The sequence below is a fragment of the Equus caballus genome, chromosome 10 (genome assembly GCF_041296265.1).
Source record: "Equus caballus isolate H_3958 breed thoroughbred chromosome 10, TB-T2T, whole genome shotgun sequence".
In the NCBI taxonomy this organism is placed as follows: domain Eukaryota; kingdom Metazoa; phylum Chordata; class Mammalia; order Perissodactyla; family Equidae; genus Equus; species Equus caballus.
The window spans coordinates 20,073,188-20,086,185 of NC_091693.1; the positions used below are offsets into that span (position 1 = coordinate 20,073,188).

At 61.1% G+C, this 12,998-nt stretch overlaps 1 protein-coding gene across 3 annotated transcripts in view; it reads right to left on the reverse strand.

The window, feature by feature from the left end:
• Positions 1-212: 212 nt before the first annotated feature.
• The window catches only part of IL4I1 (interleukin 4 induced 1), a 37,014-nt gene continuing 24,228 nt past the window's right edge, over positions 213-12,998 (reverse strand). Inside the window, exons 2-9 of one of the 3 annotated variants that reach the window (XM_023650194.2) lie at positions 11,643-11,768; positions 9,575-9,713; positions 5,532-5,770; positions 4,808-4,920; positions 3,900-4,101; positions 1,894-1,962; positions 1,438-1,574; positions 213-1,137 (exon numbers count right to left, since the gene is read on the reverse strand). In XM_023650194.2, coding sequence (XP_023505962.1) covers positions 231-1,137; positions 1,438-1,574; positions 1,894-1,962; positions 3,900-4,101; positions 4,808-4,920; positions 5,532-5,770; positions 9,575-9,611 — 1,704 coding nt within the window. In that variant the 5' untranslated portion in view covers positions 9,612-9,713; positions 11,643-11,768 and the 3' untranslated portion in view covers positions 213-230. Of the gene's footprint in view, positions 1,138-1,437; positions 1,575-1,893; positions 1,963-3,899; positions 4,102-4,807; positions 4,921-5,531; positions 5,771-5,878; positions 5,914-6,534; positions 6,601-9,574; positions 9,773-11,642; positions 11,769-12,998 lie in introns of those variants that run through there. The other 2 variants (XM_023650195.2, XM_023650196.2) reach the window with 2 other exon arrangements.

The following is a 12,998-nucleotide window of genomic DNA, read 5'->3' on the forward strand; positions in this document are numbered from 1 at the left end:
TCTGTGTGGTGACAGCCGGCTGCGCCCCGTGGTTCCCATTTACGAGCGGTGCAGAGTGTCCGTCCCGCTCCTCTTCTCGGCCCCACACTGCCCAGGAAGGAGGACAGCCTCTGGGACTCCAGGAGGGCGCAGCCCCTTCCACCGCGAGGGCTAGTGGCTTTGCTCCATGCACATGGGGGAAGCGACAGAGCCAGGGAGAGGGCAGGACCACGGCTTTTTCCAAAAATACTTTAATGTTGGGTCCTCTTGTCGGTCACGTACGGTGCGTCCAAAATACGTAGGTCCGGATGGTGGGGCTCCTCCCCCTTTTCCAAGTCGCACTCGGACTTGGGGTGGCTGGGCATCGCGCGCGTCTGCCCGTTCCCGCGGTTGACGCGGTTGTTGATGAGCACTGCGGCACGCAGCGCCGACTTGACGGCCGTCTCCACCCAGCCGTGCGGGTAGGCCGTGTGCTCGCCGGCGAAGTAGATGCGGCCGTAGGGGACCGCCCAGTCGTAGTCCGGCCCGTCGTCGTCCTCCGCTCGCCAGAGCTTGGGCGTCTCCACCACGAAGCCGCCCTGGCTGTGCGGGTCCTCCGCCCAGCGCTTGACCATGCCGCTGCCGTCCCACAGGCGGTAGGCGATGGGCCCGTGCAGCGCCGCCACGTCGTCCAGCGCCAGGCGCAGCGCGTCCTCCACGCTCAGGCCGGCGAAGGTGGCCGCCGCGTCCGACCACGTGTACGAGGCCAGCAGCAGCGCGCCCTCGCCCGGCGGCGGGTACACTATCTGGCGCGACGGGCGGTCGGTGTTGGAGTGGCCGCCCTCGATGTGCTCGTCGTTCCAGAAGGGCCGGTGGAAGCTCAGGAACACCTTGGTGGCCGCCACGTAGTGCAGCGCGCGCAGCGCCTCCTGCCGCTTGCGCGACAGCGGCGGAGAGAAGCTGATGCGCCGCAGCGCCGGCCCGCTCACCGTCAGCAGCACCAGGTCGGCCTCCAGGGCCTTCATGCTCCGCTCCCGGCGCGAGGTGGCGATGTGCACGCGCACCCCCTGCGTCCCCTGCTTCAGCGCCACCACCGGCGCGTGCAGCAGCACCGGCCCCGACAGCGAGCTCAGCAGCGCGCGCGGCAGCAGGTCCCAGCCGCCCACGATGCGGCTGTACCTGCGGGCGGGCGGGAGGTGACGCGGGCTCTCGGGCCCTGCCCCGCCCCAGGGCCCCCTCCCCAGCGCCCACCCCCAGCCGCCCGGGGCTGGTTTTCACCTCTAGTGCCGCCCCGCCCCCGCCTGGCCCCGACGTCCCCCAGGCTGGGGAGCGGGGAACTGCGGGACGCGGGAGCCCGCCTCTGCCCGGGGCCACGCCGCCTCCGGGGACCCTTCCTACCCGTCCCTCCCGGGCCCCCGGGATGCGGGAGGGTGCGGCCGCCCGGGCGCCCGTCTCTCCGCCCGCCGGCCCGCCCCTCACCAGAGCCGGTCGCTGAGGCAGGTGTGGGCCCGCAGGGCCTCGGCGAAGCTGAGATAGAAGAAGCCGTCCTCGCACATCACGTCTCCCAGGAGCCGCGCGGCCGGCTGGCTCAGGTTCCCCTCCCCGAGGAGGTATTCCTGGGGACGGCGCACCCGGGTCAGGGCCCAGGCAGGCTGCACCTGCCCGCTCCGGCCCCCGGCCCGGCCGAGCCGCTCGGTTCTGGGACACCACCGTGGGCTTGGTATGGTCCCCGGTCCTTCACGATCCGGTCCCCCCTCTTGTGACAGTTGAGGGAAGCTGAAGCCTGAGAGGCGGACTGTCCAGCCCCGGGTCAGACGGGAGGCGGTGGCAGGCCTGGGGGCCGGGTCCCTGCGCTCTGACTCCCTCCCGGCCGAAGCCCACGGGCACCCTCCTTGTCCTGCTTCTCAGGCAGCGCCGCGAGGCCCCCCCTCTCACCAGGAGCGTGTGCTGTTCGAACTTCTTCATTGCCTGTTTGCAGCCCAGTGTCTCGAAATCTTTGCGGGCCTGCGGTGGAACAAGCAGGCGGCGCTGAGCTGAGGGGACAGGACCTCGGACGCCGCGCGGGGAGTCCAGACCAGGGTTCACCTCCCCCTCCTGCCCACGGGCCCCAGGGACCAGTCCTCTTCAGGCCCAAGGCCTCCGCCCATGCTGTGCACTCAGCCCCGCTCTCCGCTGGCTGCGACTCCGCTGTCACCACCCTGGGAAGTCTTCCCGAGTCGTTAATGGCCCTCATCCGGGTGTTCGGCCACCCAGACACTGTCGCACGCATCCGGGCTGGGCGTTATTTGGCTTATAGCTGTACTGGCCCGTGCGCTCCGTGCAGGCAGGGGTCCTGTCTGTTTCAGCCAGTGCTGTGTCCTCCTGGGGCTCAGGGGTTATCTGCCACCTCGATCATTGTGGGCACAGAGGCAGAGTCCCCCCTGCCACCTGTCAGCGCTGACGGGGCCTGACTGCTGAGGCGGTGTGTCCACTGGTCCCTTCCCTGCCCGAAGCCCTCCGTGGCTCCCCAGCACCGGGAGCCAGAGTCCCAGTCCTCACCCTGGCGTTTGAGGCCCCTGCTGGCCCCTTGGTCACCATCTCTTACAGCAGCTCAGGTCCTACAGCACAGCGTCCAGTGCCTGGACCAGCCTTGTGGCCGCCTCTCCTCCCCCAGCCCACCCCACCACCACCACGCTGGCTCCCCCTGCCTCATCTTAGCCTGGCACACGAGTGGCCATCCTTCGCTGCTCTGTTCAAGTCTTGTCCCCTCCTGGAAGCCTCGCTGCCCTCTTCTTTGTCCACCTGGCTTCTCCCTTGTGGCCAAGAAACCCTCGAAGGATGTGCCTGTTCACTCACTCACTCACCTTTCACCTCGCATTGCCCTAGGCTCCCTGAACAGGGCGTGCCAGGGCAAGGAAATGGCCCAGACTTGGCGCCCACCCTTGTCCCTGAGGGGAAATGGGCAATTAGGAGCTCCCAGAGGAGGCAAGGCCAGCTCCTCCCTGAGGACATCAGGGAAGGCTTCCTGGAGGAGGGGACATGGGAGCTGGTTCTTGAGGGATGGCCAGAGTTCCCTGGGTGGGAAAGGGAAAAGGCCTCCAGGCAGGGCAGGCAGCAAGCACATGGGTGTAGGTGTGGGTGCAGATGACCAAGCCTAGCAGGTACGAGGAGTCCAGAGCCGGGGGGTTGGGGCCACCATGAAGGCTGTGGGGCGTAACAAAAATTTCTTGGAGGAGAGAAGATGAGGCTAGCAGGGTGGGAGATGCCAGACTGCTCAGGGCTTGAACCCGAGGCTGAGGTACTGGGGAGCCCTGGGGGGCTGTGCACAGGGGAGGGGCAGGCTGAGGGTCCAGAGGAGAGGATGGGGGATGAGTTGGGGCCGAGGCTGTGGGGACAGAGAGGTCCCCAACTCAAGAGAGTTGGGCAGGAAGGATGTGGCTGACGACTGACAGGGGGAGGGGAAGGTAGGGATCAAGGATGGCATGTGCGGGTTGGCCTCGTGACTTGGGGGGTGATGGGGCCACTGTGAGATGGGGGAACCCGGGAGTATGAGTGGGTTTAGGGGGAAACGCTGAGCTTAGTGGGAGCTGGAGGGTCCCGGGGAATGGCCAGGGGGAGATGGACATAGGTCCGGGTCTCAGGGGAAGGGTCTGGAAGACATCAGCCTGCAGATCAAAGGTTCACAGCAGAGGCCTGGAATGGTGAGGTTGTCCAGGACAGCGTGGGGGGAGACGGGGATCAGAGACCAAAGGCTGATGGCGCTTTGGGGATGGGCACTGTCTGCGGGGAAACTAAAGATGGAAGAGCCAGCGATGGGGAGACCAGGAGGAGGGAGAGAAGGAAGACCAGCCCAGGGAGGAGGCTGGGCCGTGGTCCCGAGAGGACGAGGGCGCACGGGCATCAGCGTGGAGCGTGGCCCGCCAAGCGCGGAGAGGAGCAGGGCTGCGGGCCGGCCGGCCTACCCTGCTCAGGCCCATCTGGTAGATCTCCTCCGGCGAGTGGCCCTTCTCCTTAGGGCACAGTTTGTAGCCCAGCTTCTCAGGCATCTTGTCCACCACGTAGTTCCGCAGCTTCACGCCGTTCACTTCCGTCCACGTGTTCTCGTCGTACTGGGTGAACTTGGTCAGGTTGAGGCCCAGGCTCTTGCAGAGCTTGTGGAGGATCCTGAGGGCGGGAGAGGCTGGTGAAGGCCGGGCGGGGGGGGGGGGGGGGGGCGGGGAGGAGGAGGCCCGTCTGCCCACCGGGGCTCGGGGAAGGGAAGGGGGCACGTAGGGCAGCTGGGCATGGGCATGAGGCTGGAGCGGGGCTCGATTTGGGGTCATTGGTGCCGGGGACGGGAATGGAATGGGAGCCAGGTTGGCAGGCTGAGGGCAGGACTGGTTTAGGATGGGGTGTGGAGGGGGGCTTGCTTTCACTAGGTTTGAAGTGGGAATGGGGACAGAGGCTGGGCGGGATGGGGGCTTGGGACGAGGAAAGGACCAGGGTCAGGGGAGGTAGAGCTGGAGGCCTGCAGGGGGCTGGGCGTGGCTAACTAGGGATCTGGAGGGGCTGGGCGGGGCTAACTGGGGGTCTGGAGGGGCTGGGAGGGGCTAACTGGGGGTCTGGCTAGATGCTTGGCCTGAGTATTTGAAATCAGGCCGCCAGTGGTCGGGCTGGAGCCGGGAGATGGTGAGGTTGACAGTAGGAAGAGGATGGAGCTGAAGTCTGAGTCTAGACTCGACTCGATGGCGGGCTCGGTTTGGGGTCGGTGTTGAAGTTCGGGCCGGCAGGGGTGTGGGGATGGAAGTGGGGATCTGGTTGAGTCCGGGCACTGGAGGTGGGGCTGGAGGTGGCCCCGGCGCGTCGCCCTGGCTGCCAGGTCAGGCCTCACCTGTGCGAGCTGGGCATGCGCATGGCTCCCAGCTCTCCAATCCAGCCCGTATTTGGGTCCCGGTAGGTGAAGATGCGGCCCCCGATCCTGTTGTCTGCCTCCAGGACCGTGACCTGGGGGGTGGGGAGCGGTGAGCAGGGCCCCTCAGCTCCTCCCACTGACCGCCCATGCCACCCTGTGCCAGCCCCCGCCTCCCACCGCCACAGCAGCACAGACCCAGATGAGAGAAGGACCCCTTTCTTTATGGGGAGGTGCGGCGGGGGGGGTGGCAGGAAAACAGAACGTGGGAGCCAGCAGGTACAATAAAACGCCAGATGGCAGCAGGAGGGCTGCGGGCCAGATCGTGGAGGGACTTCCCAGCTCAGGAGTGGGGAGATTTCTCCTACCCCGCCTCTTCTCATTCTTGGATTTCGGTGAGAGCCGTAGTGGTTAGACCTCAGGGGGCACTTCCCCTTGGGTGGAGTTTCCATCTCCACCGACACAAATTCCCCCAGGAGGTTGGAGGAGGTTTCGATGAGAGATTTCCCTCTGGGATGAGAGGGAGCGTGCTCCCTCTGGGCTTCACGTCCATTGGAGTGGGCGGTTTCAGGCCTCACGCGCCAGACCACGGGGGACACACAGCCCCCCTTGCCGCCGCCCAGCACCCCACGCCCTGGGCAGGGACCCCGGACTCCCAGCCTGCAGCAGGAAAAACACAGGGTGGACCACAAGCAGCGCTTCTCACCTTGTGTCCAGCATCGCCGAGCACCTTGGCCGCCACCAGCCCGGCCACGCCGGCACCAACCACAATCACCCTCTGGGGCTTCAAGGTCCGATTGAGGCCCAAGGTCACAACCTTGAGCAGCTGCTCGTAGTCAGGATCGTGCATGCACTTCTCCACAGGGGACTGGCTGTGGGCAGCATTCCAGTTGAGGGAGGCTGCCAGGCTGAGGAGGAGAGGCACGAGCACGAGGAGGCGCCAGGCTGTGGGAGAGGACGGGGTCAGAGGGCAGGCCGGTGTGGATGTGTGTGGGGGGGAGAAAAGCGGGTTCCGCCCACCATGTCCCTGTGCCCCCTCCCCTGCTCACTTACCCAATGAGGCCATGACTCGTGGTGGGAGATGAAGTCTGGGTGGGAGGGGAAGCGAGGGCCACTGTGAGGGGGCCTGTGTCCCACCCCAGCCTGAGCCTGTGGGCTGCCCAGCTCCTGTCTCAGCCCCGGCGGCCACCTGTCTCTCTGGATGGGTCCGCTGATCCCAGTTCAAGCAGTTCTTGCTTCTGTGTTCCTTGTCTGCCCTCCTGCCCCCCCCACCCCGTCCCTGCCCTCCTCTCCCCGTCCCTGCCCTCCTCTCCCCGTCCCTGCCCTCCTCTCCCCGTCCCTGCCCTCCTCTCCCCGTCCCTGCCCTCCTCCCCGTCCCTGCCCTCCTCTCCCCGTCCCTGCCCTCCTCTCCCCGTCCCTGCCCTCCTCTCCCCGTCCCTGCCCTCCTCTCCCCATCCCTGCCCTCCTCTCCCCGTCCCTGCCCTCCTCTCCCCGTCCCTGCCCTCCTCCCCATCCCTGCCCTCCTCCCCGTCCCTGCCTCGCTTGCAGTTTTTATCCAGCTCTCTGCTTTCTTGTCTCTCCTTCTCTTCTCTGGTCCCTCTTTCTCTCATCTCCTGCCCGTCTGGCTGTCTGTCTCTGTTCCTCTCTCCTGCACCCCACCTCCGTCTCTATTTCTGTGGGCCCGGGTCTCTCCGCCAGCTCCTCTCTACCTGCCTCTCCGTGGACAGCACACCGCCTCTCTCTTCTGTCCCCTCCACTCGTCTGCCGGGTCCCCCTTCTTTGTCCTTTCACTAGCCAAGCCCCGCCCTCCCCTCTTTTTTGGGAAATGGGGCTGGGGAGAAATGAAACCACTTTCCTCGGTTGCAGGGTCAGGGGCTCAGAGTCTAGTTGAGTCTGGAGGGGGCGCCCGGGGGAAAGGGGCGTCAGGAGGAAGCAAATGAGTCTATTTTCTTCCTCTTGCCCCAAATAGTTCTGGGGGTGGTTGGGAGGCCGGAAATAAATGCTCAGGTAACCATGCCAAGGGCGGGGCCGTCCCCTGACCTGCCCGAGCCCCTGATCGCAGAGTCCCTGTGTCTGCCCTCCTGGGTTCTCTTTGCCTCCTTCATTCCTGGGGCAGGGGTAGAGGGGGTCTCTGGTCTCGGGGCTGTGTGTGCCCTGACAGCCTGAGTCTCTGTGTCAGCTGTCACCACACCCTGACGGGCCCTCGCGGGCTCCGCTCCCTGCCACACGGCCACCCTGAGCCTCAGTGTCCCCCTCCGTGAAGCGGGCACAGCACTGAGTCCCTTGGAGTGGTTGGGGGTGGAAGGGCAATTTGGGGGACTTTTCTTGGGGTGTGAGAGGGGGCGCCAGGCCGTTGGTGAGGAGGAAAGCCAGAGGGCAGCAGAGGCTGTAGCACCAGGATGGGAAAGTCCGAACAGTAAATCAGAGAGGGTTGTGGTTTGATGGAGGGGCATATGAGTGACTCAGAAACATATGATGTGACGGCTGAGGGGGAGCCGTGGCCAAGAAGGAAACAAACTCAGCTAGCTAGACAAGACTCAGAGACCGAACGCGAGAGAAAGCAAAGAGCGCGGGTCAGCCGGAACAGCACCGAGGGGGACTGTCCTGGCGACAGCGCTCCGAGGTGGCCCCAAGCTCATGCTCCGCTCTCACGGTGGACAGAGGAGGAAACTGAGGCTCAGAGATGGCGAGGGGGCCCACAGAGGAGGACCCCAGGACTTGCCCGTGGCCTCGGAGCCGGGAAGGCCCTTCCACGGCAGACCCTGCCTGCCTCCCCCACAACGACCCAGAAGATAAGGAGCGCCACCCTATTATGTCCTTACTCGCAGTGACGGCAGCCGCACATGGAGCAGGATTTCTGTCTCATCCCAGACGCCTTGTGAGGGAGGGGGAACCTGGCCCGCAGAGGGAAGGCACGGGCCCGGGTCCCACAGTGGGAAACGGCAGAGCTGGGGACCAGCTGGCCCTGGATCCCCCCAGCCCCCGCTGCCCCCTGCCGAGAGGCCCCTCTGCTTGCTGGCTTCATGGCAATGTCCCCCCAGAGGACGGAACAGAAGTAGCAGGGGAGCAGAAAGGGGTGCAGGCGGCAGAGCCAAGGGGCTCCTGGGTTGTGCGTGGGCGAGGAGGACTGCTCCCCAGAACGGCTGGGCGGGCCCTGCGGGGGGCCCTGAGTCGACCCCCTCGTCTCCCACGCTGGTCTCCTGGACTCCAAGGAAGAGAGGTGCAGGGCAGGCCTCCCCCAAGAGACCCAGGGGGTCAGCGGGGGAGGGGCGCGAGGGAGATGAGCAGGACTCTCCGAGGCGACCCAGAATCGGGAGCCCGCATCGCCCAGGAGAGTAGGGATCCTAACGGGCAGGGCCCGGTCAGTCCCCTTGCTGCTGAGGAAATGACAGGGAGTACTGGTTAGTACCACGTGCCAGACGCTTCCCGCCGCCTCCTTCGTCCACCCCGCTAACAACTCTGACAAGGGGGGTTTTGCCATCCCCATTTTACAGTGGAGAAAACTGAGGCCCAGCTAAGTCACCGGCTAAGACGCGGCAGAAGCTGCGTTTGCTCCCGTGGTCTGCGTTCTGAACCACTTTGTGACCAGCATCCAGCTCGAGCTTGCGGACGGGCCGGGTTGGGGTCTCGGCCTCGGTGTTACTGACACCTCGGGGCCGTCTCGGTGGGGGTGTCCTGCGCGTTGTTGAGCAGCATCACTGGCCTCTCCCCACTAGGTGCCAGGAGCACTTGCCCCTCGGGGCGTGACAACCACAAACGTCTCCAGACATTGCCAACCGTTCCCCGGGGGAAGGGGAGGCAAGATTGGCCTGGCGGAGAGCCGCTGGGCGAGGGTTTGGCTGATGCTGGGCGGGACGCCCAAGAACAGCCAGGTGTGTCCAGGACGGAGACCTGGGTGCGGCCCGCGGGAAAAGAAATGCCGGAAGGCCACATGGCAGAGGCTGTGGGGTCAGCAGATAATGAGTAATTTGGGGGCTGCTTTAGTGGAAATAACTGGACCTTCCAGAGTCCTTCCTGATAACACCAGAGACGGGCGTTAGGGCTGAATTTGGGGTATGGACTAGGACGGTTAGTGAGGAAAGAGGGGCTGGGTTAGGTTAGGTTTCCTAGGCTTGTGGGTGGGAGACAGGTCACACAGCGAGAAGCGGGGGCGGGGCAGTGGGGGGAAAGGCCTGGGGCTTCCCATCAAATCACGTATTGTTTGCTTCAGTTCATTTTGGGATAGTCTGGTTTTATGACGGAGTTTCTAGAAAACAACGTCAATCCTTCCAGTTAAGAACTGTCTTCAGGGAGAAAACCCTACCCTATTTGGTTTGCTTCTAGAACCACAAGGATGGTTCTGATGGGGTTTAGGTCACGTCGGAAGCAGCCAGAGAGCTGGCCGCAGCCCCCGTGGACCTCTGTGGCCCGTCAGGGCAGCTGATAGTGACAGCGGTCACAGAGATAGATGTTCGGGGCTAGCACCTTACATACGGTATTTTCTCTGAGTTGATCCAAAGACCCTGAGCGGTTGGTATTAAAATTTTCATGGAGTCTCAGAGGGGGCAAGGCCCGCCCAGGGGACGCCAGGGGCCCAGGCAGAAGCCAGGGGTCCAAACTTGGGAGGGGGAGGGGCGCAGAGAACAGAGGACACACTTACCTGAGGGCCCCTGATCTCTGGCCTGACCCTGGTCAGGGGTCCCCTTCCCACAGAGCCATCCCGCCCCTCCTTCCCGTTTCCAGAACCCCCGGGCCCTGGGGGGCACTCACTGCATGGCTGGCTCTGGGGGGCTCTCTCAGCACCCATGGCCTTTCCGGTTAGCCCGGCACAGAAGTCATCGTCGGGTGGGCGCAGAACCGGGGTGAACGGTGATGGCTTTGTCCTTGTTAAGCCAGAGGTGCCAGGGTCCTGGTGTGGGGTCAGAGCGGTTGGGAGGCAGTGGAGGGCAGGCCCTCCCTTCTCGAAAGCTTTTTGTGGAAGATTTCAAACACATGTCACAACAGAGAGGCAGGATGACGAACCCGAGTGCATTCATCGCCTAGTTGCTCATCTTGTTTCATTCACTTTTTTTCCCTCCCCCACTGGATTAATTTAGACCAAATCCCAGACATGTTATTACTTTGTAGGTAAATACTTCAGGATGTTTTTCTAAAACAGGGGTCGGCAAACTTTTTCTGTAAATATTTGAGTCTTATGGCAACTAGACTTTTGGTGGTGAACATAGTACAGACTATAGTGAAGTCGAAATATAATGACATACGCCTCAAATTTGTTGTAAACCAATGTTAGCTCTAAAAGGAAAAACCCTGAAGCTTTTTGGGCCATACGGTCCTCCTCTCCCACTCGACTCTGCCCTACGAGCAGCCACAACGTGGCCAGGAACGGGCGTGGCTGCGTCCCAATAAAACTTTATTAACAAAAACAGGAAATGGGGCCGTAGTTTGCCAACCCCTGCTCTAAAAGATAACAACTTATTTGGTTTTTAAAAAATAAAACGATGATGCCATATTATCGCATTAAAAATGGCATTGAATCAATGTCCACATTTCCCTGATCGTCTCAGAATTTCTTTTTAACAGTTGGTTGGTTTGAATCAAGATTCAAATAAGAGCCCACGCTGTGTTTGCGTGATATTGAGTGTCTTCATCAATCGGTGTCACTTTTGGGTCAGAGGACTTGGGGTCTGTGTCCTAAGAACCAGGGGGTCTCATGTGACTCCATGGCACCCGGCTGGGCCTGAACCTGGCGGAGGAGCAGCCCGGGTCTGGCTTCTGCCTCGGGGAAATCTTCGGAGGCCGTGGGGTGAGCCAGGATGCTCTCTGGAGGGGAGGTGTGTGTGTGGTGGGGGGGGTCTCCAGCTGAATCACTGGTGTTTGAAGTGATTCACCTGGAGACCCGGGTGTGTGGGACACTTCAGCCGTGGAACAGGCACAGGGACAGCCTGGGACAGTTAAGTCCAGTTGGGGGCTGGCTGGTGCCCAGAAGCAGAGCTGGCTTCTGAGTGAGGGGTCTCGTTCCTGGGAAGTTCTGCAGAGCGCCACTGTCCTGAGGGTCTGAGGGCAGACTTTCATGGCACCCAGACAATACTGAAGTTGACTGAACACTTGGGAGCAGTGGCGTCTGGAGCTGGCTCCTCCAGGTTCACCAGAGCCCAATGTTTCATTTCCAGGATCTTTTTTTGGTTTGCTTTGCAAGCCCTTATTAAAAAATTATAAATATGTACGGTTTTTATTAAAAACAGTAAATACTCAAAACATCACTTCCTCATTATTTGATTGCATCGTACGATTATATTTACTCTCTTTTTGCTGAGGAAGACTGGCTCTGAGCTAACATCCGTGCCCATCTTCCTCTACTTTATATGTGGGACGACTGCCACAGCATGGCTTGAATTAATTGTATCTGTCTAGTGTGTGCCAGTTCCCCAAATTTGTGTTCGGTGACTTCACGTTGGTGGCTTGCAATCAGCCAGGGTGGGAGGATTTACACCAGGGAAATGGGCCTCCGCTGCCAATCAGGCCTTCCCCCATCACGGAGAGCCGGCTTTTAAAGTCACCAGCACACGGCTGAGGGGGAATTGTTTGTTCAGCCTCCCCTGGGAGATCAAGGCTGCTCTTGCTCTGGGAATCTCTGTTGCAAAGACCTGATTCTTTGGACGCCAAGCTGGCACTTGAAGTAGGGACACCACCCTGGGGAAGGGGGCTGTGCCATCGGGGAGGCAGTCATCTGAGGGTTTCTTTGCGATTAAAAGAAACCCATCACCCTAAGTCCAAGTGCCACTCTTCTCCCTAAACAGGGAGGAGAAATGCAGTAACAGCTCACTGAGGAGAGATTCACCTTTAAAAGCCTCTGATGCCAAATTTAGTCACCACATTTGCTGTCTTCATATTAATTAATGAGGAGGAAGTTAAGCAGAGGCCATGTGTCTGGACGGGCAGGGAGGCGCATCTGTGTGTTTTCTTCCTGGAAAGGGAAACTGTAATTACAAGGAAGCCATCAGCAGCAGGGTGACACCCAGTCAGCTGCTGGTCCTGTCGCAACCTTGGGGACCCCTCCCTGGCTCCCTCAGGAAGCCCGTTCAGGCCATTTCCCCCACAGTGGCAGAGCCCTGCAGCCATTCCAGCCACATGGCCAGCACCTGACTTCTTATAGCCACGTGCCACTTAACGACGGGGCAGATGCATGCTGAGGAACGCGTCGTTGGACGACTTCGTCGTTAGGCGACCATCATAGTGTACACAAACCCAGGTGGTATATCCCACTGCACCCCTAGGCTCTACGGTGCTAATTTTATGGGACCACCGTCTATATGTGGCGCGTCATTGATTGAAACGTCGTTATGTGGCACACGACTGTAATTGCTTGTGTTGTTCAAAGTGGACAGCCCAAGGTCCCTTAGGGTTTGGGGAAAAAAATATTAGAACTTCACTTTTTTATTTTGAAAAATACAGCTGGCAAGAAAGCAATTAAGCTTTACCAATGTTCAAGATGCAACATAACAGGTGTATTATATACACTGGAAACGTGTGCTCAAAAACACTTTCCTTACCCCTATTGTGTGAGACAGCGACCTCCTTGTGAGCAGAGAAACACAGTATTTTCATAACCCCAAGGCCAGATCAGGATCTGGTATGCAGCAGGTGCTCCAAAAAGGACGTTGAATGAATAAATGTCGGTAAAATACAAAGCAGGGGGACTCGAGGCCACCCCATCCCTCCTCCCTTTAGGTGGAGGGGTCTGATACGGGTCAGGGATGAAGGCCCACAGATTGCACAAAAGGGCCACTGTCGTGGGGGTGAAGCTTTCAAAGAGAAGCCACTGGAGTTGCTGGGTCTCCGTCCTCCGGCTCATTCCCCTCCCTCTTCCAAGGCTTCCACTTGGACACCTGTCCTTGAAAGCCCCAGAAGGTCCAGGGAAATAAGGGCTCATGATCATGACTCTGGGAAGGCTTGGGAAACCGGGCCACACACCTGCGGGAAGCAGCTTTGGGCACCTGTTAGCCACAATCGGGGGCCCCGCTTAGCATGACACAGGCTGAGGGAGGCTCAGGGGCCCCCACAGGAGCAAGATCAAGTGCATGGCATCACTCACGCCTATGGGAACTGGGGACAAAGGCAAACTTTCAGTCTATCTGGAAATCACCTGATACAAATCCGTACCCCAGCTTTACCTGTTTTCCACTGCGGAAGCACA